Source organism: Chinchilla lanigera, unplaced genomic scaffold, assembly GCF_000276665.1.
Source record: "Chinchilla lanigera isolate Chin_1 unplaced genomic scaffold, ChiLan1.0 scaffold00037, whole genome shotgun sequence".
Classification (NCBI taxonomy): Eukaryota; Metazoa; Chordata; class Mammalia; order Rodentia; family Chinchillidae; genus Chinchilla; species Chinchilla lanigera.
In genome coordinates this window covers 17108211-17136151 of record NW_004955438.1, presented here as the reverse complement: position 1 = coordinate 17136151, position 27941 = coordinate 17108211, and the positions used below count along the sequence as shown (strand labels likewise).

At 53.5% G+C, this 27941-nt stretch overlaps 1 protein-coding gene across 5 annotated transcripts in view; it reads right to left on the bottom strand.

The window, feature by feature from the left end:
• Positions 1-27941, bottom strand: part of Syne3 (spectrin repeat containing, nuclear envelope family member 3) — an 84566-nt gene that overhangs the window by 42026 nt on the left and 14599 nt on the right. For 2 of the 5 annotated variants that reach the window (XM_013517209.1, XM_005390377.2), the window contains exons 2-3: positions 4080-4228; positions 405-577 (exon numbers count right to left, since the gene is read on the bottom strand). In XM_013517209.1, coding sequence (XP_013372663.1) covers positions 405-577; positions 4080-4223 — 317 coding nt within the window. In that variant the 5' untranslated portion in view covers positions 4224-4228. Of the gene's footprint in view, positions 1-404; positions 578-4079; positions 4229-18808; positions 18857-26237; positions 26348-26845; positions 26938-27941 lie in introns of those variants that run through there. The other 3 variants (XM_013517207.1, XM_013517208.1, XM_005390379.2) reach the window with 3 other exon arrangements.

Below are 27941 nucleotides of genomic sequence, written 5' to 3'. Positions count from 1 at the left end.
GGTTTAGAGAGGTCAAGTAGCTTCTTCAAAGCCACACGGGAAATAACCAACAGGGCAAGGAGCAACCCCAGATCTGAATCTCTGCCTCTCTCCAAAAGCTCCTTCTCAGAACCTGATACAGGCCGAGAATCCGGCTAACGTGCTCTCCTGGCTGAGTCATTCTGCCACTCTGCCCGAGAGGCACCCATGGGCAATCAGTTGGCAACCCAGCATGGGGCCCCTGTGTCCGCTACCAGCGTTACGCTCCATCGTAATTAGGAAGAGGAAGGCAAGGTTGGCTTGAGTCCCAGGAGGACGCAGCTCCCAGGAAACGCAGAATACAGGGATTCTGGAGGCAGAGGTCCCAGGCCAGCATGATGGTGGACAGACACGGGCTTGCTATGTCCCCTGACCTGGCCACCTACCTGTGACAGTGAGTCATGTAGGTAACGGTCTCCTCCCATTGGTCCTTGAGGTCCCTCAGCAGGGCCAGGATCTCGGGTCGCTGGTCCTCGAGGCAGCATGCCAGGAGGATTTCAGCTGCTTGCAGCACCAGATCCACCTTCACCTGCCCCTCGGGCTCCAGCCGGCAGAGCTTCTGTTGGGGACATGAGCAGGGGGCCCCTGGGGATTAGGCCAACGCAAACAGATACAGCCCAGGTAGACAGTGGTGTGGCACACAGCCAGGACTGTGCAGCCCCACAAGTCCTCCTCTGAGGACTGGGCAGGCTCCTGATTCCCTGAGGGTGAGGGGAGGAGCCTTAGGAGTCACCAGCACTGCCACCTGTCCCTGGGTCCCCACCATCTCACTGTGAGCTCCGTTACGAGTAGCATCCACCTCAGGGACTGTTTCAGGGTGGAAAAAGAAAATGCGCGCCATGCACGGCTGAGACGCCACCTCTCCGTGTGCCCCAGTGCCCAGCCAAGTCCTTCGCTTTCCCCACAGCCTGGCTCCCACAGCCACTCCCACAGTAGCCTGCCCAGGTGGGGATCCTCTGACAGGCCCGTGCCTGGGAGCCTCAGGTCCCGCATGAACAACTAAGCCAAGGACACCGCGGGCCCTGCTGGGCTACATCAGAACTCGTGGGCACCTGAGAGGCTCCCACCAGCGCCCCCTGTGATGCCACCTTCTTGGGGGAGATGAGCCAAACAGAGAGATCACAAGTTCAAGCCTGGACAATTTAGTGGGACCCTGTCTCAAAAATAAACAAGTAAGTCAGGAGTGGTGGTCCACCTCTGTAATTTCAGCATTCAGGAGGCTGAGGCAGGAGGATCACTTCGAGTCTGAGACTAGTCTGAACTATATGGTAAGACTCTGTCCAAGATACATAAATAGATAGATAGATAGATAGATAGATAGATAGATAGATAGATAGATAGATGGATAAGAAGGCCTGAGATTGTAGACCAGTGGTAGAGCACTTACCTAGCACCCTCAAGGCCCTGGGTTCAATCCCCAGTAATAGAAAACTAATAACTACAGTGGTAATAATTAAGGGGATAATGTATCTGATTCAGTGTTGTGAAGCGGACTTCACACTCCCCTCCTGCTAGCAAGCTGGGCATGCCAATAACCAAGGCACTGGGGACTGACAGAAACTCTGAGCTTTGCAGACAGTCCCTACAGCAGCCAGAGAGGCTCCCGCACCTGGCTGCTTGACTGAGCTCGGAGGAACGTGTCTCCAACAGTCAAGCGGGGCAGGAGCTGGGGGAGAAATGAAATTCAACCTCTCAGTGCCACAAGCAGGAGCCTGCCTGCTGGAAGCCCCAGTCCGGTGCCTGTCCTACAGCCTGGGGTCCACTGTGGGATCCGCCTACCCCTGGGCCTGCATCTTTGCCATCCTGACTCCTTGTAAGGGAGGCCCAGGCTATACTTGGGGGAACAGAAGAAAGCCCAGCAGCCTCTTCCCTTTTCAAGCAAGAGAGTTTGTTCCTGGCGAAGGGAGAGGACTTGCCTGGCCCCGTGGCAGGCAGAACTCCAAGCCCAGCCCGAGCGGAAGCAGACACCTGTCCCAGAGTGTCAACCGTGGGACACTTGCTGTGTGCTGGCAGCCAGCGACGCCAAGCCAGGTCTCGAGACGCTGCTGCGCCCTCCTCGCTGCCCCAGAGCGAGGTGCTCTCGGGCCCGGTGCCAGCCAGGACACAGTCCAGGATGCCCAGCTGCCTGGGAAGCGGTTCATGTGGCAGCCTTGACGTTCTTCTGGGTTGAAGCAGCCAATCGGGGGCCAGCAGCGCCAGAGAAATGGGGTTAACTGCGCTTCTCCCCGATCCGGCCAAGACCAGGGGGCTGCCAGCGGGCACGGTGCGGGACACTGGGCCCAGCATGAACAAGACGAGCGGGCGTTTCCAGGCTGGGATGAGGGCGGGCTGCAGAGGACAGCCAGAGTGATGGACAAGAGGGCCACCCAGGAGCTCGCGGAGGGACCTGCAAAATGCACCAGGGCTTCGTGGGGGAGGCAGCATCGACACCAAACCTCAGAGATGGTGCCAACAACCGGAGAGGGGGCTTGGGCACAGGTAGAGACTCAAGGTGTATTGAGGGAGAGGTGCATTCAGCTTTTGGAAGCCAGGCTCCAGGAAACACTGGATGCCCCTGAGCAGAAGGGAGCCTGGAGGCCAGGACTCACAGACAGTACTGAGAAGGCTGGGAAGCAAGACCCTGGGGCCTGGGAGAGGAGCTGGAGGCCCCAAGGGCAGCTCCTGGAGGCTCAGGGGACGGAGCAGGGCAGCAGGCGGCCGGGACCCTGGGCTCTGAAACAGCACGAGCCTGCCAGGGCAGCGGCGGGCCAAGCAGGCACAAAGTCCTTCCCTCCGTGCCACCTCCCTCCTTCCAGGCGGCGCTGGTCACTTTCCCCGGGAGCAAGGGCAGTTCCTGGAGCTCGGAAGGAGGCCCTGGCACGGCTCAGCCTCACACAGCCAGCGGGAGCCCAGCTCTCAGCCCCCGTGAACCTGGTGCCCCCTTCTTTCCATCCTGGGGACTGCAGCCAGGGCTTTGCACCACGCTCTGTCCCAGGCTCCCTTCTGTCCAGGCAAGAGCAAGATGTGCACTTCTTACTGGAGTTGGTGTTGACACAGCACAGCACACAGAAGTCGTCCTGGGAGACAGCACAGCGAGCCACCAGCCTGGAGCTCACTGCCTGGGGCTCCTGCTGTGCTAGGCCTGAGGACCACCCCAGGGCTGGCTCAAGCCAGGGCCCCACCAGGAGGCAGTGACCTGATACAGCAGTATTTCTAAATAGCTGCAACTGCAGAGGAGTGCAATCAGCAGCTTCGCTCACAGCCAGGAGAACTGGGGCCCAGAGAGGGACAGGAGGGGCCAGGGAGGTAACACAGCACTCTGGCATCAGCATGGAAATTCTCAAGCAAGTCTCTGACTCTTGGTCCACTGTACTTTGTCCTTGATCCCTGGCACCCTTGGCAGGGTCAGTGTAATGCCGAGCTGGGCACTGGGAACCAGCATTTCCTGTGAGTTTGGCCCTGCATGCACGGACCTCCAGCCTTACAGGGTAAAGCAAACCAGGTCTGGGGGAGCACAGGGGGTCACCCCTGCAGCCGGACAGAGCCCCTCCCCAGCACTCTGCAGGAAGACCTGGCCACCCAGACCCGCAGGGACCCAGCCACCCACAGTGGGCAGGGAAGGGGTGGGAGCCAGGCTGGGGCCAGCAGGGCTGGGGACCTCCTGGCTGCACAGGTGGCCCTGCTGGGACAATAGGGACAGAGGGAAGGCTCTAGGCCCTTACAGTGTGGGCCACAGAGCAGCAGCAACGTCACACAGGCTTGCAAGAAATGCCAGCTTTCAGGGCCCCAACCCACCCAGGTGGAATTGGTCCTTGATTTTCTTTTTTTGAGACAAGGACTCCTTACGTAGCCTAGGCTGATCTCAAACTCCCAAAGATCCTCCTGCCTCAGCCTCCCGAGCGCTGGGATGACAGGCATGTGCCACCATGCCTGGCCAGCATCTTCATTTGAGCAAAGCCGTCAGGGCACATGTGCACACGTCAGGATCTGGGAGACATGGCTCAGCCCCGCTGCCACAGAACAGCTGGGAAACCAAGGCTGAGGGGGACGGATAGGTTTGGCTGAGGCAGGACTCCGCATACCTCAGTCTCCTGCAGCCTGGCCTCCAGGGCCTCCAGGGGCCCCTGGGTGTTGTCATTGACCTGCAGCCGCTCCTGCACCGCCTGCATCCATGCGCGGGCCTCCTCCACGCTCCTGTCGAAGCCCTCCTGTGGCTGCTGGGTCATGGCACCTGCAGGGGTTGGGGAAGGACAGAGGGGTCAGGCAGAGGCATGTCCCCGACAGCCCTCTCAGAGCGGCGAGCGATATGGGAGGACAGAGACGAGCAGGCTGGTCATGCAGTCACAGGGCTGGACACAGGCAGGGACAGACTGGGAGATCCTCGTCCTCCTCCTCCCTCAGCCCCACAACCCCTGCTCCCCTGGACTCCCTGGCCAGGCTCAGGCCGCGCCGCTTGGCCTCCAAGGTGGCTCTCCGAGCATAAGTTGGGAGGTCCTCAAACGAACCAGGACATGCAGGGACAAGGAGGCCCCAGCCAAAGGAACTCAAGCCAAGCCCACGCCAGCTCCGCGCTCCACCCAGATTAATATCTCAGGCGGGGGACAGCTCGGCCAGGTGACACCTGCCCTCTGTGCCACCCGCCCACACCAGCCCCCTCTGCTGACGGATGGCCACGCCTCGCCTTCTGCAGGACTGTGCAGCCAAAGTCCCAGAGTTTCTCCGGTGACTTTTTCAAATCCCATTAGGCTAGAGCAGAACCCTTCTGCAAACTGCTCCGCTGTCTACTCACAGTAACTGTGACCTGCTTTGGATTAAAGTTATTTATATCTGCATTTTATGTGACAGCACTGTGTCTGGCTAATCTGCCGGTCTCCCGGGATGCCTCGCCCATCCCTGTTGGAGGGAGGAGCCCTGAACCAACGGTACAGTAGTCTAACTTGAAGAAGAAACGCCCCTTGTCCTGTCCTAGAGGGAAAAACAAAACCGTCACAGTGACACCTCCGCTAATAGAGGATGCCTTAGGTAAGAGAGGGTACGCTCGCAATTTACCAAGCAAAGGCAAACACCCAATGAACTTGGCAAGGAGAACGCTGAGGGTAGAATGACACCAAAATGTGAGATAAAATTACAAGCCATGCATTTGGTGGTCACAAGCCTACACCTATGAAAAGCAAAACGAAACATTAGTAATGACTAAAACTCTGCTCCTAGGCGAAAGTTGGGGAATGTTGTCATCAGAGGGCCCAGGTCACAGAGTGTAAGCAGGGACACAAGCAGAGGCGGCCTCAGCCACCCCCAGGCCTGGCTCTTCCCACGGGCCGTGCAGCCCCTCCCGCCCTGGCACAGGGGTGCGGCACTATGGCCTCAGAGGGCACCCAACTAAGGATGACTCTCTGTGACTTGTGGGAAAGGGTTTCTCTCTTTTTTTTTTTTTTTTGCTCTTAGGAGCTTTATGAAATTTCCAGAAAGTGTGATCATTACTTCACAGTGAGAAAATAAAACCTGTCCTGCACGCGGGCTAACTTGCTCTTTGGTCCTTTCTTCTCTGTTGTGGCTTGGTTGCTCAGCAAGTGTTGGCTGGGGATCCGGACCCCGCCCTGGGCTGTCCTGGGCTTGGATCCTTCAAAGGAGACCTTGCAAAGACAAAGGGAGCTGGGGCGGCCGGCGGGCTGAGTGGGCGCACGCAGGAGCTGGCCTGGGACTTGGGGTGCAGCTGCTTCACGTGCTAGTTCTCTTTCAGAGCTGTTTTGTTTTATGTGCTTGCAGCCACTCCCTGTCCCTGAAAGGATCTTTTAAAAGCACATTAGCATGCGTGGGCATTCAGACTGGTGTGTCCCGGCTGGCTTCTCAAAGTCCTGCTTTTATTCTAATAAAGCAGGGACTGGAGGGACAGAAAGGCATCTCCAGGGCTCAGATGCAGGCAGGAGGAGCAGGTTCATCATCCAAGGCTCCGAGCCTGTGGATGGACCCCTTGCTGCTGATGCCCACACCTGGGGGGCTGGGCCCTGGCAACCCGCAGGGTCAGCAGTCAGGGCAATGGGGTAGGGTGGGCTTAGCTGGGCTTCAGACTGAGCTACCACCGGGGGGATGAGGCTGAGCAGGGCTCAGGAGACCTGGGCCTCTTGGCCAGTTCTACCCACAGAGTGCCACACAGGGGACGGTGACCACCCTGCCCACACCTGATGCTGCGACCATAGCGGCGGATAAGCTAACACCATTCCCTCTAGAAGCAGCTCTCCGCAAGGCTGGAGATGTGGCCAACCGCTACAACATGACCTAACAAAATACGTGGCAAAGCTGTGGGAACTTTGAACACCAGAGGGGCCTTGCTCTGCTGTGCTCCGGAGTAAATGGAGGAAACGCCACCAGTTACCACTGAGCAGCAAGAAGGACGCGTGGGTTTCCCACCCAACTTCACAGGCTCCTGACTTCTCTAGGCCCCGTCAGTCCTCAGGCCCAAGGGGGAGCCCTGCTCTGAGCCTTCTAACCCCAAGGAGACAAATCTGACCCCAAAGCAAGTGTAAAAATTTGACAGATTAATCTGGGAGCCTGAGCCAGGAGGATTGCAAGTAGGAGTTATGCCTGGGGGACTTTACAACTTAGTGAGACCCTGTCTCAGAATAAAAAATGTAAAAGGGCTAGAGATGTAGCCCAGTACAAAGCCTCTAGGTTCAATGCCTAGTACCACAAGAAAGGAAGGAAAAAAGACAGAAAGAAAGAAAGGAAGGAAGAAAGAGAAATTTGACAAATAAGCAAGACATGACATCTATGGTAGCTAATGTCTGCTATCCCAGCTCTCAGGAGGCTGAGGCAGGAGGATTGCCTCAAGTTCGAGGCCAGCCTGAACTACACAGTAAGATCCTGCCCCCCCACACCAAGAAAAGAAGATATTTACTCAGAGCAAGTGCTTTTGCTCCTCCTCCTCAGTTTCCCCATGTGTACACCATCAGTGGTGAACAGTGCATGGTTTCGACTCAGTTTCTTCCTGAGCAAATTCATGTTCAAGTCTGAATGCAACTCTGTCTTAGTTACTCTCCTGTCACTGAGACCCAACACTCTGACCCACAACTTAAAGAAGGAGAGGTTTATTTTGGCTTACAGTTTGTAGAGGTTTTCGTCCATAGTTGGCTGGCTCCCAGGCAGACCAGCATGGTGGAAGGACACAGCAAAGGAGAAAGATGATGGCAGGGCAGACAGGAAGCAGAAAGGGAACAAGGGAGGTGGAAGGATATATACTCTTCCAGGCCACGCCCCAGTGACCCACCTCCCCTGACCAGGCTTCACCTCCCAGCATCACACCCAACTACAAACCATCAGTAGACTAACCCAGTGATAAGTATCACAGACCCATGATCCAGCCAATCCCCAAAGCCCCACCTATGAGTGCATGAAGCTTTTGGAAAGACATCTAGATAAACCTACAACATTCTGCCCCTGGCTCACCCAAAGACTCATGCCTATCCTCTTATGCAATGTGCATCTAGATCATCTCTAAGAGTAGCCTAAGTCCCAACAGTTTCAGTATTGCTGAAAGTCCAAGTCCAATCTCTGAAATTTAAAGCAAATTCTTAGTTGCAAGCCCCTGTGTAAATGAAAAGAAAGGTAAACACTTCCAACATATAATAGCACAAGATAAATACTTCCATTCTAAAAGGCAGAAATGGGGCTAGAAGGAATGAACCCAAGCAAGACCAAAACCCAGCAAAGGAGACAATAGATCCCGTAGTCCCATGTCCAGCACCCAGAGCAATCTGTGGCAAGATGTGAACACCCAAAGGGCTTAGGTGGCTCCACCCCTACCTCACTGCCGGTGGTAGTAGCCCTCATGAGTTCTCTCTTGGGCTGGCATTTCTCACTCTTTGCAGCTGTCATCAGATGAGCTATACTCCTGGATTCTCTAACCTTCTGGGGTCTCCAGTGCACCTTTGGCTTCACACTCACAGCTTCACAGACTGCCCTCAAAGGGGAATACTGCCTGACCTCCCAAGCATTCTTCTGAAGTCTAGATGGAAGCCTTCCTGACCTCACAACTCTTGTACTCTGCCTGTGCCTAAAACCAGCACCACATGGATGACGCTAAGGTCTGCCACCAGCTGGAGCAGTAGCTGAGCCCTTTTGTATCTTGCTGGTGGTTGCGGAGGCCTCAGAGTGCCTGGATGGTTGAACATGGTGAACTGAATTCTAGGGAATCAATTCCCATCCCCTAGGGTGCTGGCACTCTGGAACACTGTGGCCTGGGGCTCTGTTCTCAACCCAAAGTCTTTCACAACTTTGCAAAGTCTTTGTAATTTTGAGCATGCAAAGGGTGGAGTCCTGTTGGTTCTTGTGACGCCCTCAGGTCATCTTTTAGTACTTGGGTTTTTAATGCTAATCTTCCCAGCAACCAACTTCTCTGCTCCATCTTTGCAGGCCCTAACTTTACTGGAGCTTCCCTTCTGGCCAAATTCAAAACTTTTAAAATCATTCTGCTGGGCCAATTGCTCTTGATTCTCAAGGTAGAGCTGACAAAAAACCCAACAGTATCCGTGCCACCACCTCAACATTAGACTGCCTTGAAACTTCTTCTGCCAGATTAATCAGTCCATCACACTTAATCTCAGTCTCCCGCAATGTCTCTGAACATAGGCAAAATTTAGGCAAATTTTCTATGAAAGCATAAGGAACACGGCCTGGAGTCCAACTGCCAGTAGAATCCTTCTTCCCAACAGAAACCTCCTGAGCCTGGTCTTAATCAGCTACATTTCTATTAGTATTCTGGTCTTCTGAGCTCTGACCAAAATCTCCCATCCAGCTCGGCTCACAGCATTCTAGGGCTGCTTCTCTAGCAGGCATCGGCAAACCTTTCCAAACGCTCCCAGAAGCCAGTTCCAGAGGCTTCTGAACCATGTGACCTAACTACTCTCAGCACCTAAATCTGAGTTACTTTCTTATAACTCAGACCCAGTACCTGACATGTACAACTCTTAAAGGAGGAGAGATTCATTTTGGCTTATAGTTTGTAGGGAATTCAGTCCATAGTTGGCTGCTCCAAGACAGAGCAGCATGGCAGAGGGACACGGCAGAAAGAGATCACAGCAAGACAGGCAGGAAATAGACAGGGGTCAAGGGAGGAGGAGAGATATACACATGGCCTGGAAAGAGACATGTGTGTATATATATATATATATATATATATATATATATATATATATATATATGTGTATCTCCTTCCTGGCCATGCCCACAGTGACCCTTCTCTTCTCTCCCGGCTTCACCTCCTGTCTTAGTTACTTTTCTCTTGTTGCTGAGACAAACTACCTGATGCCCAAAGTTAAAAGAGTAAAGGTTTATATAGCTCACAGTTTATAGAGGTTTCAGTCTATAATTAGCAGGGTCCAAGGCAGGATGGCATAGCAAAGGGGCATTGCAGAATAGAACCAATTCACGGCACGCGGAAGACAGAAAAACAAACGAACTCCCAGTACCGGAGAAAAACCAAAAAAAAAAAAAAAAAAAAACAAACGAACAAGGGAGAAGACAAGCCTCTCTCTGTCCCTTATATTGTATCCAAACTACCAGGATTAAGGCGGTGCCAAAGCAATCAGTGTACTGATTTACTAATCACACAACCTTAATCTCAGCATCACACATTCTAGATTCAGCCACCTCTGAAAAAGCCCCACCTATGGCTGCATGAGGCTTTTTGGGCCAGACAGCGAGACCCAAGCCATAACACCTCCCAACACAGCACCCTGCTAGAAACCCATCAGTGGACTAATCCAGTGACGAGCATCACACACCTATGATCCAGCTGATACTGTGTGTTGGGTCTGAGAGACAGAATCCAGCTTCTTGTGCACGGTGAATAAAGGGGGGATAGGAAAAAGGCAATTGGATTTTAGATATTCTTGTTGCAGTACCGGGGATCAAACTCACGACCTTCCGCTTGCCAGACAGACGCTTATGCCACTGAGCTATACCCCCAGCCCAGGCTTTTGGATTTTAAAAGATGTGCACCTCAGCCCCGAAGCCTCTCACTGTCTCACAGTGTGATGAGTCATCATCTCGCGGACATCTCCCTCCCCTCGGCTCCGGCAGAGTTCAGTCTGATTTAATTACAGACAGGAGATGGGGTCCATATGCTCGAACCTTAACAAGATTCAAGTGGGGAAAAGGTTATTGAAGGTCAGGCCAGGAGATCTAACACACACAGGCTCTGGCCTGGAGCATCAGAGATTCCCTGGATTGACTGGCCGCCAGGGGTGTTGCTCAAATTTAACTGGAGGGAGAGGGGGTGGTCTCCAAGCCCCACCTGTGCTTCCTGTAGCACAATCACGCCCCAAAAGCCCCATCCATGAGCTCGTGATGCTTTGGGGGGGCATCTAGATACAAACCAAACAGACTGTAAGGCTGACTCAAGGTAAGGTGCTGAGACTTTAAGACAGGGCTAGGGTGTAATGAGGGGCAGATGCCCTCCCTTGGGCTACTCCTACAGGGCCAGGCTGGTTGCCAGGCGTGGTGATGAAGGACAGGGCTGCAGGGTTTCTGCTCCACATCCACCTGCTCGCCTCCAGCTTCCTGCTGTGAGCTAAAGTACCACAGCCCCACCTGCGCCACGCTCGCCAGCCCTGCCTCCAGGACCTGGAGCCAAAATAAACCTGTTCTTCACAAGCAGCTCAGGCTCAGGTTCTCCTTTAACTTTGGGTATCAGGTATTTTGTCTCAGCAACAAGAGAAAAGTATAAGACAGGAGGTGAAGCCGGGAGAGAAGAGAAGGGTCCTTGTGGGCCATGCATATGTCCCTCCCCCTCCCTTGACCCCTCTCTATTTCCTGCAGAGAGGGCACTGATACAGGGTCTCTTGGGCCTTCTGCAGGGCTAGGGGTGGGGATAGCTGACAGGGCCTGTGTAGATCACTGTGGTTAAGGTCAAGCCTGGCCCCCACACTAGGCCTGGTGGCCAGCCTCTGTCCTCAGACTGTCCAGCTGGGCTGTGCCCTGGGGACCCTCCCCAGCCAGCATCCTCAGCTCTGCAAGGCAGGCAGCCATGGTCACTCCCCCAACCACATCCAAGGGGGATGGCCTTGGCCATCCGTTCTGTGTAAAGGGTCAGGGAAGAAAATATTTTTAGCCACATATGTTCTCTGGTACAGTTGTTTCCTTGCATTCATTCATTCATTTATTTGAGACACAATCTTGCTATGTAGTTCAGCTAGCCTTGAATTCACTATGTAGCAGCCCAGGCTGACTTTGAATTCATGGCAATCCTCCTGCCTCAGCCTCCTGAGTGCTGAGATTACAAGCATGCGTCATCACACCCAGCTTGCTTGTTTTTGTTTTGTGAGATAAGGTCTGGAAAATTGTCCAGACTGGCCATGAAGTAGTTGTCTTTCTGCCCCAGCTTCCCAAATACCTGGGATTACAGCACAATCCCTTTTTCCTCTAGGTTTCACTACTTTCTCCTCCTCCTTCTCCTTCTTCCTCTGTGAGAATTAACTTTAGGTGCTCTCTCAACAGTTTTTTTTTTTTTGGAAACAGGGTCTTGCTATGCAGCTCAGGCGGGCCTTGAGCTCACTTTGTAGCCCAGGCTGGTCTGGAACTGCAATGATCCTCCTGTCTCAGCCTCCTGAGTACTAGGATTACAGGAGTGCACCACCACGCCTAGCTAGAAATAAACCTTAGCATATATTAAGCCAATATCTTTGTTTACGCTTTGTTTTTCTGTTGGTACTGGGAGGCAAACTGGGGACCTCGTGCTTGCCAGGCAGGCACGGTTCTGCTGAGCTACATTCTCTGACCTTCAATAGTTTTCTAAGAGGTTATTTAAGACATTTACATAACTTTCAGTTCTCCAAATAGCAATTTAATGTTTTTTACGGTGTCCTTTAGTTCCACTGCATTAAGTTTTGCAATACAGAGCTGGGGCTGCAGCTCAGCCTCAGAGCCCTTTCCCAGCACGTGTGAGAATGTGGGTTCTATCCCCAGCACTGCAAGAAGAAAAAAAATTAGAATATAAATAAAATATTACTGTCATGTAGGAGACTGACATTCATGAGAGGATATATTTGTTCCCACATTTTGTAATTTTTCCCCCCACAAGACCTGGAGATGGAACCTGGGGCCTCACACATGCTGGGCAAGCCCTCTGCCACTAACCTACATCCCTACCGCTCAGCCTTTTTTCTTCTTGCCCAGGATGGCCTTGAACTTGTGATCCTCCTCCCTCAGCTTCTCGTGTGGCTGCAATTACAGGCACAGCCCACTAAAGCCCAGATTGTTTTCTAGTACAATTTTTATAGTTAGCATGATAATTCACTAGAGTTAATTTTGTTTACCTAATAAAGAAATAAAATAACTTTCTGAAAAAGCACTATGTATTTTCTCAGCACTTACAAATATTATAGCAAAAAATTGTGCAGAGCACAAAGCTGCTCTCCTTTCCAGACCACCCAGGGGCCTCCCTAGGGCAGGGCTGCAGGCCGGGAGCTGGGCTGGGTGTGTCCCTCGCTGTCCTCTGAGCAATGAGGAATGGCCACCCTCTGATCCAGACAGGCCTGGCCTGCAGGGACACAGAGAAGAGAGCAGCAGTGTTTCTCTTGGTGGTAGAAACGGGTTGGAGCAGAGGACAGAGCAGGCTAGGCACAGCACACAGGCTCAGAATTCGGAATCTGGGTCAAGAGCCACCATCTGGGAGGCTGGTATGGTGGCAGCTGCCTGTAATCCCAGCACACTCGGGAGGCTGAGTCAAGAAGATCATAAATTCCAGTCCCACCTGGAGGAGCTAGTGAGTCAGTGTGATCCTGTCTGGAAGTAAATGATAATAAAGGGCTGGGGATGTAGTGTGTTGGCCAATCTCTAGTAGGTTCAATTTCTAGTACCAAGACGACAAATGACAGCCAAACCAAACCAAACCAAACTAAAAAACACCAGCCAGGACGAGGGAGGAACCCGAGGAGGTGGGCCAGGCTGGCGGACACAGATGGGGCAGCTCCTGCAGGTGCAGCGAGGGTGCCGTCCGGGGAGTCTGAGCTGCAGGCCTGGCTATGGTGGTGAGTGGTGTGGGGAGAGCTGGGGGTGAACCCAGGAAGCTGAGACACCTTAGAGGAGTGCATGGTGGGCAGATGGATCTGGAAGACACCATGAAGACTCAGAAGAGACCCGGGAGGGGAAAAAAGGGGGCCTCACGGGTTAGCTCCTTGGTCCCTGACAGGTGCCCTTGGCAGAAGCCCCTTCTCACCCTGAGGGCAGCAGGGGCATCTTCCCCTTGGGATGCTGGGGCTGAAGGGACAGATGGGAAAACAGCTGCACTGTGGCAGGTGCCCAGCAGACAGGAGCTGCCGCTGCTGCCCCCAGCAAGAGCTCCAAGATCACCAGGGCCACCCCAGGGCCGGACCACGTGCCACAGCACCAAGGTCTGAACCTCACTTTTGGGTTCGGAAGCCACACACACGGCCTCCAGGTGAGGTCCAACCCCCCCAGTGGGCGACTGACAGGAGCATCCCTGGGAGAGGGATAGTTCGCTCTGTCCCAAGAGGCAGAGCAAATCCATTCTGTGTCCAGCTATGAGCTGGAGGAATATAAAGCGGGGTGACGGAGCTGAGAAAGGACCTCAGACACCAACCACAAGGCAGAGAAAAGAAAGGGGAAGTGACGTTACCAGCCCTGGGCAGGGGGACTCTAAGCTCCGGGAACTGGAGCCCGGAGGAGACCCTGTGCCCCAGCCAGGAGCCAGCTTCAGGAGCCTGGTTGGCATGGCCCACAGAGGCTGTGACCATGGGCACAGCAGGAGCAGGGGACAGGGAGATTAGGAAGTGAGGGCCCTGGACCAGGCTGCTCCAGCTGCTCCTGTGACCAGGGCAAAGGACACAGCTCCCTTCACCCGGTCCAGGCCGGAGAGCAAACAGCCAAGCTGAGAGGGCAAGCCCTCTGTCACTAACCTACTCACTAACCTCAGCCTTTTTTCTTCCTTGCCCAGGATGGCCTTGAACTTGTGGTATCCAGGGGACCAGCCTTTCTGGAAGGACAGGGCGCTCCTCAGAGCCGGCCCCTACCAGGGTGGCACGGTGGACTGCCAACAGGGGTGCAGAGCCCTGTCCTCTGTCTGGATCCTCTCCTCTCTTCTCCCCCTCTTCCTGGGCCCTGCCAAGCTGAGGTTGCAAGATGAGGCCCCCACTTGGCTCTGCAGTGCCACTAGAGAGGGGCTGACACCCCACAAGACCAAGCTGGGACACCCCAGCCTCAATTCTTCCAACATATTCATGGCGTTTTCACAGTTCTCCGAGCCTTGGCCAACACTGTAATGTTGCTTGCTCTAAGAACCAAACCAAATCCCTCAGGGAGCACCCTTAAAACAGATGCCACAGCCCTCCCCCCAGGCAAGGAAAGGGACAGGCGGGTTCCCAGAGTGACTGTCACATGGCAGGCATTATTTGTCCCATTTTAGAAAGAGGGAAACTGAGGTTTGGAGAAGCTAATTACCTGCCAAAAAATACTAGATCCAGGACTGACAAGAGCAACAGCTAGCCAGGAGCAGGGATTGTGCCTGTAATCCCAGTTACTCAGAGGCTGAGGCAGGATGGCAAGTTTGAGGTCGGCCTGGGCAACTTAGTGAGAACTTGTTTCACAGTAAAATGTAGCAAAGGCTGGGGATGTAGCTGAGAAGTAGAGCATTTCCCTAGTGAGGTTCTGGGTTCAATTTCTAGCACTGAAAAAAAAAAGTGTAACAGCCAATAATTACCTGACATTCTACATTTGTCTGGCTCTGTGGTGAAAAGTTTATAGCAATAAACTTATTTATCCTACACAGACTCAGCGAAATACTGTTCTCCTCACTTTGTAGGTGAGAAAATTGAGGTTCCATTGAAACTGAGAACACTGCTGAAGTCATGGTGTTACCAAACAGCAGAGGCAGGACTTGAACCCTGGACGGCCCAGGTCCAAATATTTTTCTTTTGAATTTCAAGCCAAGACTGATTAAGAGAGACAAAGAAGGTCACTACATCCTTGTAAAGGAAACAACCCAAGAGCAAAGCTTTGGCTCTTAAACCCCACTTGCTCACAGTTGCATGACCCCACCTGTACCCCCAGGACCCTAAGGAGCGCTGCCACATGGACCCAGGAGCTTGGGAAGCCAGCCCTCTGCGAGTCATCTTCAGGGGGGCATCCAAAGTCCAGAAAGGTGGTCCCGGGGTGTCAGCCTGGGCCTCAGCTCAGGACGTTAAAGTTGAGGACAAGCAGCTGCGTGCCTGGCTGCCAGCAGCTGCAGTCTTACTGTGCCCACCCAGCGGCTCGTTGACACTTTGTTCTGGACCCTGGTCAGGGTTAGGATTGCGGTTTAAATAAAGCCCAGCTCCTGGGCAGGCCCTGCGAGCACGGGGTCTCCCGGGCAGGGGCCGCCCACCACAAACCGCCCCAGAGTCCCTACAGGGCGGTTCCAGGGTGGTGACTCACTCGGCCTGACGGTGACTCAGTCCTGCCCTGCCACACAATCCCCACCCTTCCAGTTCCTTCCGATGCCATCGTACACACAGATGCAATTCCAGGAACTGAGCTGCAGCTGGTTTTAATCCCAGAGCTCATTCCAAATGGATTCTGGGAATGCTCGGGTTCCCTGTGACGGGGGATGCTGCGTCGATGTTGGCGTCCTGGTCACTGAGAGATGGTGCTCGCCACTGTCCCTTGTGCAGCACTAACAGAAGGTGATTCTGAGAGCTGAATGTGGGGAAGGGAGGTCAGGACTCTTGCTGACCATAAAGTGGGCACCAGACCAGACCCCGCACGCTCTTACATAATCTTACAGCTGCGCTGCTAGCAGCTGATCTCACGTTAGCGACAGTTCCTGGGTCTCACCCCATCTTGGTGTAGCCAAGCAGAGGCTTGGACAGGTGAAGGCCTCCCAGGCTGCAGGTGCCGCAGCCACCTCTGTCCACTGTCTACACAGCCAGCCCTCTGTAGCCTCGGTTCCACATCCTGGGTTCAACCAACAATGGACCAAAAGTATTTTTTAAATAATTGCATTTGTGCTATACACAGAGACCTGTTCTTGCTGTTTGTTATTCCCTAAGAAATGTAGTATAACAGCTATGTTGGATTGGCTGTCGTGAATAACCCAGCAGGGAGTTAAAGTATACAAGAGGGGTGCAGACGCCAAGCAAATACTGGGTCATTTTGCGCAAGGCACCCGAGCACCCACGGGTTGGGCTATCTCTGAAGGTGCTGTGACCAATGCCCCTGGGTACCAAGGGTCACTGAAAGGTTATGCGAGAAACTCAGTCGGGGTTTCGAGGTCCACTTTACAGTCACAGCCGCCAACAGGAGGGCCCGGGGAATGCTCTGAGGACAAGTGCTCTGAAAGTAACGAAGTTAGCCCCACCATCACAAACCAATGGACCTTGGGAAGCCGCTGCCCCCTGGCCCAAGCCACACCCCATAACACAGGGACTCCAGACCAGCAACTCCAATCCCTCCCAGAGAACTAAGCCAAGTTCTCCTTGACCAGGCACTGCCGGAGGAAGCCAGCATTTCTCCCTGGGAAACGCTGCCCTAGGCAACTCGCAAAATCTAATGGCTGAGAAGAGAAAGAAGGCAGAAGGGAAACCAACTCAGAGAAACCAGGGCAGGGACCTGAGGGACATCCCTGAGGCAGGAGGGGCGGGCCTCCAAGGGGGTGGGCCTTAGCTCGCTGGCCCAGCTTCGATTGGCTCACGCTTCAGGAAGGCAGCCAATCAGAGGCTATGAGGGTTTACAGGCCCTTAGAGGTCCTCCAGGCAGCTGCTGGCAGAGCAGGTGGGTAGGGTAGGCACAGAAGGGCAGAGGGCAGGAGGCAGGAACCTACCATCTGCTGCAGACCAGACAGCGCTGGGCAGAGAGTCAGGGACTGTCTGAGCTGGCATGGACACTGAGCTCCCTATCCCAGGGTGATGGGGCAAATCCCCCAGCGCAGCCAGGCCGGTCTGAGCTGGAAAAGAGCACTATGAGGACGACTGGCTTTTCACACTGTGGGCCACAAACAGCCCATCAGTTGTGAAATCGGTTCACAGGTATGGATCACAAGGGTTTTATAAAGAGAGAACCAGAGATATAGCTCAGTCGCACAAGAGCCTGCCTGGCAAGCGCAAGGTTCTAGGTTCGATTCCCGTCTCTCTCTCTCACACACACACACACACACACACAGAACAGAAAAGATCACAGTGCCTTTTGAGGACCAAAGAGAAATGTTTTGTGAAACTTCTCCTTGGTTTACAGATGTGTTACCTGTCCAGGAGTGTGGACTATATTTGTGTGAACACACACAACACAAAACCAAAACCTTTTGGGGAACAGGGTCAAGTCCAGCAGCTGTCCAATGGCCTCAGAACCACCTCAAAGGCTGGTCAAGCAGGGTGCTAGGCCCACCCATTTCCAAATCAGTAGGATTGGGTGGGACCTGAAAATGTGCATTTCTAAGTAGTTTCTAGGTAATGTTGGTAAGCCAGGGGATGAGAGGATATCTAAGCCTCCTTCAGGAGAGAACATATCCCAGCTATGGTGCATGCCTGCGTACATGGGGTGGGGTGGGGGGAGGTCTGCTCACACCTGGCACAGATCAGGGAGGTTGAAGCTACATGTTACTAGGTTTGAGTTAACACAGGCCAAAACTGGAAATCCAAAAATGATGACAATTCACCTGAATCCAAACCACCCCTGCTGGACAAGGACCAGGCAGGTCGGGTTCTTGGCTCCCTCCCCAGGTTCCACCTCCATTTGCTTCCCCACAGCAGCACCTAGTGGCTGCTGTTTAACAGGCTCAAGGGTCGTCACCTGATCTTCAGGAGCCCTGGTGGTCCCTCCAGGCAGGCTGCTCCCACAGGGCAGGGCACCCTTCACCCCAGGCCCTCCAGCTCTCAGACCCAGCTCTCTGTGGCCACCCTGCCCTACAGACCTGGGCCTCCCAGGACACAGTGTTTGTTTCCTGTACACCCCATCCTGTCACTCCTTACATTCCCCTCACCTCACCTGCATGGAGTTCGGCACCATTCCTGGTATACAGGGAGAGTGGGACTCCTTGCACCCAGCCTCCAGCTGCAGCAGACACCCGCCCGGGGCTAGGGGTGAAGGTGGCAGGTGAGGCCAGAAGCCTTCATCAAGGGTCCACTCTACCCCCTACTGCTTAGCGCCATCTTCTCCATGGGGGAGGAAGGGAGGCGGCCCTGGCACGCCGTGCCTCTGCAGAGACACCCCACCGCACTCCCAAGCCTGCAGATGGAGTCCCAGGAGAGCTCTCCTTCATTGGGGCCTGGCCTGGGCCTCAGGGTCGCGTGGCCAGCTCTGCACTGAGAAGACCTGGCGTACCAAGGTGCAGCCAGGAAGTCAGCCTTGTGTTCCAGGGCCGCCTCACCTTCCCCACCCAACCCTCCCCAGCATCCTGGATGCCATGGTGCTGACAGATGTGCCATGCTGCCTCTCTGGCCCCCCTCCCTGGTTTGGGTCCTGGGAGTCAGAGGTATGTACCAAACCCAGGCCTGGCCCTCTCCCCTATACCTCGAATCTTCCCCTCAGGCAAGAATCTTCCCCACAGAAGGGACACTGTGAACCCTCCAGACCTGTCCGGCCAGCTGGCCCCACCCTGACCCCACCCTCCTCAGCAGGTCCACCGAAACCAGCCACCTCCTCTCGGCACTGTCAACCACTGTGACCCCTGACACCTCGACACACACCTACCACTGCCTCAAACCCAGACAGCACATGGATGACACCACCCAAATGAAGCAGCACCCAGAGGGGAGATTCCAGGCTTCACAGTGACATATTCTCAGACCCCACCCACCCAAGGACTTCAGAAATGACCGCTTCCTACCCCATGAAAATGTCTCTCAACTGAAAAGCACCAAACCCAAATAGAAGGCTTCACATTTTTTGTTTCTTTTTGCGACCTAAAAAAAAAAAAAAATGTTAAACTTCCCGTAGAACTCATAGTCTCCAGAGAAATCTTCCTCAGAAATCCTGGCCTGGAGGATGCTGCTGGCCCTCCTTGGGGATGCTCAAGGATGGGGCTGTCACCTAATCCTACAGCCCTCACTGGCCCGGAGCACTGGCCCTGCACGGCAGCTGCACCTGGGAGCTGCTGAAGCTTCCAGAAGCTCAGAGTCGCTGGTGTGCTCCTCTTCCTGAAGCCCAGCCCCTCCTGCCTGGGAAGCCATTCCCCACCGCCCTGCCCCAGCCCTCCACACCCCCCAGTAGCAGTATCTTTCCTGTGCTCCCACCAAGCTTCAGTGCAGGCCCCGCGGGGTATAAGCTCCCAGCCTCCTGTGGCCTGGCAGGAAGCAGCCCTGTCTCCTCTGTTCCCAGGTCCCTGCTCATGCACCATTGAGGACAGACTCAGCAAGTGCTTCCTGTGGGCTTTCCTATGTTCTCTTCTACCAACCCCGGGAGGTGAGTGTTACTGGCGGTCCCATCACTCAGGGAGCAAACTGAGGCTTAGGAGGGCGTGGGGAGGATGGTAAGTGCTCGAGTGAGGATGGGCCAGCCAGCCATTCCCTACTGCGCTGTTTGTTCTTACTGCCCCAATCTGTTGGCACAACAGCCAAGGTCCCTGAGGAGGGAAGGCTGGGTTCATGCTATGGATGATCCACTGAAGAATGGGGTTGCCATTGTTTTATTTTTTAAAGATGTTTTGGGGGTACAACTGACAAACAAGAAACTTCACATATTTAAATTACATAATTTGATTAGTTCTGACATATACAATCACTTATAAAACCACTGCCTCAGTCAAGATCATGAGTCCATCTATCACTCCTCAAACTTCCCTGATCCTCTTTGTAATCCCTCCCCACTGACATGGCCTGTCCTGGGCAACCATACTCTTGTCACTGTCAAGTGAGGAAGTGATTTTTCCATTTTCTGGAGTTTTGTACACAGTGGCATGGAATAGCTGAGCACAATGGTGCACACCTATAATCCCAGCTATCTGGGAGGCTGAGGCAGGAGGATTGCAATGTTGTGTCCATCCCGGACAACTTAGAAGACCCTGTCTCCAAATAAAAATAAAAAGGGCTGGGGATGTACTCAGTGACAGAATACTCATCTAGGATGCATGAAGCCCTGGGTTCAATCCCTAGCACTGCAAAAAAAGAGAAGAAAAAAAAAGAATGGAATGAAATGGAATGATATAATGTACACGCCTATTGATACACTTTTTGGGGGTTCTAACTTTTTTTACTCAGCAGAATTACTATAAGATTCACCCACCTTGTTCCCTGTATGGATAGTTCATTCCTTTTTATTGCTAATAATATTCCAGAGAATCCCTACACCATAGGTAGTTTATCCATTCACCCATGGATAGACAGTTCTGATTACAAATAAAGCTGCTCTGGACACGGGTATGGGAACATACGCCTTCATTTCTCTTGCATAAACACCTAGCAATAGAATATTGGATCATGAAGTAGGTTCCATACACATTTTTAAGAAACTGCTTGGCTTTTCCAAAGTGGCTGCACCACTTTGTACCCCGGCCAGTGGTGAGTGAGAGTTCTAATTCTTGCCTGTCATCACCAACACTGTATATGGTGGGTCTTTTCCATCTCAGCCCTTCTGATTGGGGTATAATGATACGGTATTGTGGTTTTAATCTGCAATTCCAAATGGCAAACCATTTTCCTGACTTTTACATGTGTAACCTAGAACCACCCCCCACCCCACCCCATGGACTGTGCACTAAGCACTGCCCTGGCTCCTCCTCCACGGCAGCTCCTTAGTATGCTTGGCACTGGGCCTGCTGCCTGCAGGCTGAGGAAGGCAGGAGCTGAGTAACTGAGAGACACAGCCAGCAGGGACCTGCTCCAAGTCCCAGGGTGCTGCCAGCCAATTCCTTCAACAGATGGCTCTCTGCAGAGAAAACCAGGCACCTTGAGCCAACAGCCAAGAGTGTGTGAGACAGAAAGAGACTGGTCCACATCCACATGGAGCCCTGTGGGCTTGCCAAAAACACTTTTCTCTATTCCATCCTCTTGCAGTGTGGCATGGAGCGTCGGCCTCTCTGGTTCATCCTCCTGTGGACCTGGGTTCCTGCACCAGGCCTGTGACTGCGCACAGTTCCTAGCACTGAGGTTAAACATCAGCCACCTTTGCATTAGGGAAGCGGCACCCCTGATACACACGTGCCGCTGGCAAAGAGTGCCCATCAGCACTGACTCTACTGACCCCCAAACAGGAGCCTCCCTTTGGGTGGGGACGGGGCCGGCCATGGAGAGCGATCAGGGGCACAGGTTCCAGTGCAGGCTCTGCCACCAACTGGCTCCTGAACTCCAGTCTCCTTACTGCTGGAGCAGGAGCAGCAGGTGCCGCCTAACTCCTGTGCCTTAGCAGTGAGTGAGTTTTACTTTGCTGGGACGGGGCATGTCTTTGCACTTTTCTGGTTGCTGAGGCAAAATACCCAACACCCAAAGTTAAAGGGGGAAAGGCTGACTTGGCTCACAGTTTGTGGAGGTTTCAGTCTATAATCAGCTGACTCCCAGGCAGGATGGCATGGCAGACAGGCATCGCAGAAGAGAAACGGTTCATGGAGGGTAGAAGGTAGCAAGGCAACAAGGGATGATCACAGCTCTTTCTATCCCTTGTATCTTATCCAGGCTACTTCAGGTGGGTAGCACTCACACCCTTAATCCTAGCATTGCACCAAAGTCATACACTCTTAGATTCAGGCACCTCTGAAAAAGCCCCACCTACAATACGACCCCCTGAGGATTTGGGGGGCATCTAGACACAAGCTATAACAGGGCACATCTGTTTCACCAGGGTCACAGGAAGAAAGAGAGCATGTGCTGCTGAGCAGCCCGTCCTACCCAGGCACTCAGGACGGTAATCACTGTTGTCCTGACCGTGGGAGGATAACTGCACCGCGTCAACAGTTTAGGACATGTCAAGGCCAAGGCTGTGATGTTAGAGTGTGGAGTGGCCGTGACGTGTGGAGGAGACGCTCACTGTTCCAGGCTCCCATTCCAACCTTTGCAGCCTGGCCGGGCCTCCCTCAGGCAGCTGACACACTCAGTCTACACTGGAGGCACAGAGAAGTGCATGACTTTCTCACAAGCACGCAGAGCCAGGACTGAAATTCTGGTCCAGTACCCATCGTGACAGCTACACTGTCCTTGGAGAACCGGCTCAGCACTCACTTGGCCAACCTGTGGCTGACTGTCAAGAACAGAAATAGTTGCTGTCAGGGGCAGGGCTTGGGAGGGGTACCAGCCCGACCCTCTACAGATATAGCCCAGGGCAAGTGTCCACACATGAGCCAGGCCTGTGGCCAGATCAGCACAGCTGGGTGTTGCCATCTGCCCTGGTACCTGTAGTTCACAGTGCCAACCCACATGCCCACTCAGCCCCAGATCATCTGCTGATAGCCCGGGGCATAGCAGGCAGAGAGGAAGAAATGAATGAGCAGAGCACCGACATCTCAGAAAGGCAGGGCTGGTGTTCATACGGTCAGGGTGGGTGGGGAGCCTGGCTCTGGACTTCGGGCAGCAGGGATAGGACACATGGAAGGTCAGGACACTGCAAGGCATCTAAGAGAGACAGGGTCTGTAGAAACTTCCCCAGGCCTCTGTATGTCACAGGTGGACTGGTTCTCTCCAGCCACAGTGGTGCATGCCTGTAATCTAGTACTTGGGAGACTGAGACAGGAGGATCACTGTGAATTCAAAGTCGGCCTGGGCTATATAGCCAGACCCTATTTCATAGAACCAAACAACTGGACTGGTTCTTAGGAATCCTCTTGTCTAGCTGTGTTGTTTTTCAGATGAGGAGACTGAGGCTGAGTTAAGGAAACAGACTCACCCAAGATCCTGCAGCACCTCAGTAGTAGAGTTAAGGTCAAGACATCCTCATACGGAAACGTTTAACACCTGGGAGAGTGGGCATTCCATTTCTTTACAATGACCTACAGATAAGTAACTAATCAACCCTCAGATTTATAAACATTTTTCAACAAGGGTGTCAATCCAAATTAATAATCTTTTCAACCAATAGTGTTGACACAGTTGGAATAGCTGCATGCAAAAGTATGAAACTGGACCCCTACCTCACACCATATACAAAAATTAACTCAGAGTAGATTAAAGGTCTAAATATAGTCCAAATTATAAAACTCTTAGAAGAAAACATAGGCTTAATTCTTCCTAGCTTTGGATTAACTGATGGTTTCTTGGATGTCACACCAAAAGCACAAGCAACAAAGGAAAAAAAATTGCTGAGATGGACAGCATCAAAATTAAAATATTTTGTTTCAAAGGCATAAAATTTGAAATGAAAAAACCTCAAAGAATGGGAGGAAAATTTTTCAAGTCATATATCTGAGCATAGGACCCAGCAATTCTGTGCCTAGGCTCATATCACAAGAATGGAAACTATGTACAAACAAAACCTGGCCCACCCAAATGGGCATGATACATCAAAACAGTGGAGGCAATCCAGATGCCCACCATCCAATGAGTAGATAAATGAAATCTGGTAGATCCATATGATGAAATACCATTTGTTGATAAAAAGGGATGTTCCTATGCAACAACACAACACAGATGAACTTTGAAAACAGGCTTAATAAAAGAAGTCAGTCACAGAGGACCAAATACTGTATGAGTCCACTGATAAGAAAGTGCAGAACAGGCAAATCTACAGAGACAGGAAGTAGATTAGTGGTTGCCAAGAGCAGGTGGGTGGGAGGGCTGGGGGCTGGCTACTAAGAAATGTGAGGTCTCTTTGGGGTAATAAAAGTGTCCTGAAAATGACGGTGGTGAGGTTGTGTAGCCATGAAAAGCTAAAAGGCACTGAATTATACTTTTTTTTTGTCTTTTTGAGACAGGGTCTCACTATGCAGTTCAGGCTGGCCTTGAGCTCACTTTGTAGCCCGGGCTGGTCTGGAACTCACAACAATCCTCCTGCCTCAGCCTCCTGAGTGCCAGGATTACATGGGTACACCACTACACCTGGCTGAATTATACTTTAGATGGGTAAATGGTATGGTTTGTAAATTATATCTCAATAAAGCTGTTTTAAAATAAAGAAAAAAGCAGAATCCTCCAAACTAGATGGGCCGTTGCACCTGACCTAGTCTAACCACCCATCTCCGCCTGACTCCCTTAAAAACACACCCACTGAAAAGTCCCCGAGACCCTCACACACCTTCACTGGCAGGTGGCTCACTACATAGTTTCCTTCTAAAGCACTCACACCCATAACGTGTCCATGAATAGGGAGCTGGGGGCTGAGATCTTTTCCAATGGGAGAACATCCAACTCCAGTTACTGAGCGCGAATTAGTTGCAGCCATTCTCTCTCCAGGCCTTCAATACTTCACTGGGGCCTGAAGGCGACTTTGGACGTTGGGATCATGGTGCCTGTTTCGGAGATAGGAAACTGGGGCCCGGACAGGCGGAAGAACCTGGCTCTAAAACTTCCGAACTGGTCCCGGTTAATGTCCTAGCAATAGAGCTGGGGTCTGACCCTGGGTCTATGGAGTGCTGAGAGTGCAGCTGACCCAGGCAGCTCCAGAGAGCCTGATGCCACCCCTGTATCCAAGCTGGCCCTACAGGCCTTATGAGAAGGAGGGTTTTTTCTTTTCTTTTTTTTTTTTCTTTTTTGGAGCTGCAGCTGAAACCCAGCACCTCGAATGCTAAGCACACACTCCGCTTAGCCCTGCCCTCAGCTCTGACAAGAAACTTTTGAATCAAACAATGGAACCAACACAAAGTGAACTCTGCCTCCCAAAGAAGATGCTGAGCGCCGCGCTGACCCCAGCGCAGAGCAGGGAACGCTCCTGTCACCGCCTCACGGAGGAAGCGGCTGCCCCGGAAGCCTGGGGTAACAAGGGGCCCTCAGAAGCGTCCCCACAGCTGGGCTCCAGGGTGCTCAGCCCATGGGGGTGGCACTTGTGCCCAGACCACCCGACTCCCACAGTCCGCGGGCTCCACTGCCACCGACTGGAAGTGGACACGCGTGTCTCACACAGAGGGGCCACCAGACGCCCCCGAGCCAGGGGCCCTGAGGGATACAGAGGAGCTCACAGAGGAGGGACACTCTAGTCTCACCCTGCAGGATGAGCGGGCTCTGATGGAGAGAAGTGGGGACGGCTTGAACGAGGAGACAGACCAGGGTCAGGCTGCAGAGTGAGATGTGGAACTGTTAACAACGACGCGGGTGCTGCTGCTCAGCACAGGCTTCCAGTAAATGTGCTGGTTTTACCCTGTGGGCAATAGAGAGCCAGTGAAGATTTGAGAGGGAGGGAGGGGCACGGACTGGTCAGCAACAGGTCTCACGAGCAGTTGAAGCAGCACACAACCAACTACCTGGAAATGACACTGGACAGAGCATGGTCTCTGCTACATGGAACCTTAGGTCACGTGGTAGGAAAAGCCTCGCAAACCATTTAACCCTAAAACGTCCTTTGTGTTATAAACCTGCGCTTCAAAAGAGGGCCAAGAGTTTAAGCAGAAGGATCTTTTCTCGATAACTGATTGAACTTGAAATGTCCATGAGCTGCGGTGAGCAGCCTCGTTCCTCCCAAGACATCTGTCCCTGCAGTCCCTTTCCCACGAAACACCAGCCACGAACACCTCAGCCAAACCTCAGCTCATCCGGGACCCTGCGATTGGCCCGGATGGGTGTCCAGGTCATCTCTGGATGCGAAAGGGGGCTCCCGTGGGTCAGACGAAATGTCACCAAGTCTGGTTACAGCAACAAGCGCCCCAGAGTGGGAGGCCAGCCTGGGAACAGCTGCTTGTTCATTACTAGACTGGGACATTGTACCACCTCACAAATGGGGAAACCGAGGCTCGGAGAGGCCAGCTCTCCCGCCCAGGCCTGACAGCTACACATTGAGTCGGGAACAAGGCCAAGCCCTGTCTGGCCCCAGTGCCGATGCCATGCTGTGAAACTGTCCCTGACATGAGGAAGTGAGGCGGGAAGGCAAAAAGCGGGGTTCCTCTGAGTCAGAGCTGGACTTCCCACTACACACCCGCCGGCGGTAGAGACAGGCAAGGTGGCAGGGGTCCCGGAGGCTCAGGCTGCACAGGCGACACCCCATGAAGTGTGCCTGATGGCCACAGCTCGGCAGCATGCCCAGCTTGGGGACCCTGGGCGGCTGGAGAGGACAGCCAGGCAGGCTCCCCCCAGGTACAGCGGAGCAGCCCTGCAGGGTGCTGACCCAGCTCCTCCCAAGGAGCTGAGCCTAGGCCAGGGCTGGGCTTATAGAGCTGCGGCAGAGCAGACCCAGCTGGCCTCACTTACCCCCAGACGCCCGTCAGGAGGCTGGGCTCCGCCCTCCAGGATGGTGAGCAGGCACAGCTGGGCTGGGCTCTGCTCACCTTCCAACTGACCCCAGCAGGTCTGTCCCTCTCCTCTTCAAAGCTGGGAGACGCTGGGTTCATTTGATGACAAATCTATTTCCACGCCTACTCAAGGCTGTGGTCGGCAGCGCCCAAGATCACAGAGACGGACGAGCTAAGCAGGATCCTGCCTCGCTGACTGCGCTCTTGCCCTGAGTGACTACAGCTTGCTCTTTCTTTTTTCTTCTAAGAGTGGGGGGAAGCATCCCCAGGACTCTCACACCTGGGGCCTCCCTCTCCTGGCCCCCCAATCTCTACAGCATGAGACCTGGAATCCACCACCTCACAGCTGTCCTGTGAGCACTTAGCACTTTCACTTTGGGCAATGTCCCAGGACTCTAGGCTTTTCACTGCCCCCTCTGACAATGCGTTGGGCCCTCGGATGGCCCAGGAGGCCCCAGTAGCCCTGTAACCTTAGCAGCACGGGGAGCAGCCCCTTCCTCCCCATCAGAACCTGTGTAAGCAATTTCCCTGCCACCCGCAACCAGGAGAAACGAAGACCAAGCTTGCCTCTGGCGATCCATGCCATTCATCCCGTCACCGCTCCCTGCAAAAGGCCCAGACGCTCCATGGCGTCAACAGCAGGAGCCTCCTTCACCTTTCCTTTCTGCTGGCCTTGTGTCACATTTTTGTTGGTGGAATTTCTCAGTCCCATGAGAACACGTGCTCATTTCTCATTGAGTTAACAACTGAGCATGCCCTGAGCAGGGTTCTTGCTGAGCTCCACAGCTACTCCTACATTATCAGACCTGAACCAGTATTTTTCATTATTTCCTTAGGCCCCTGCACTTTCTTTTGAGCATGGACAGCTGGGCCATTCTAAACAAAGAAACAACATTTGCGGTCACTTGGCCTGAGCAATCTGACCGTCACAGAGCCTGGAGCTGGCCGAGTCTGGCCGGTGTGGGGCTGTTGTCGGGCTCGGTTCAGGCTTCACAGAGGCCGTGTCTCCTGGGCCCCCATCCTAAGGACCACTCTGAGCGGAGCCCTGGAGCCAGCCTGCCTGATTCAGCCCCGACTGAGCAGCAGCCTCGGTCCTCCGCTTTGACTTCTCATCTAAATTCAGGCACCGATCCTTGGAGGCATAGCAGACAGTAGGCGCTGCACCTGTGTTTACTAAATAACACTGCTGCAAGTGTGAGCGATCTTCCGGGGGAGCAGACATGCAGTGTAATTGTCGGCAAAGAGGAGCCGGCTAGGGAAAGCTGTGACTTCCAGCCCATAGGGTATGCTGCGGCCTTTGCAGAGAGAAAAGCAATGACTGACTCCCTGGAAGGATGCGGAGGAGAAAGAACAGGCTGCAGAGCTTGGGCCTCCACACCCCAGCTTTTCCTGGAAAGGATCAGGCTGTAAACACAGCTTTGCCAGCCCGTTTCTGTCGCAACTCTGCGGCCTGTCCCAGGGGCATGAAAACAGCCATAGCGGAAGGCAGGACTGTGAACCAACAAAGCCTGACGTACAGAAACAGGCGGCTCGCAGCCAGTGGCCACCATCTGCCCAGCCTTGCTGTGCAGAGTCTGCCGCACCCGGCATCAAAAGACAAAGACCGAAACACAGGAACAAGAGGAAAAGTGGAGTCTCTTACAGCGGCATCTGCACATTTTAA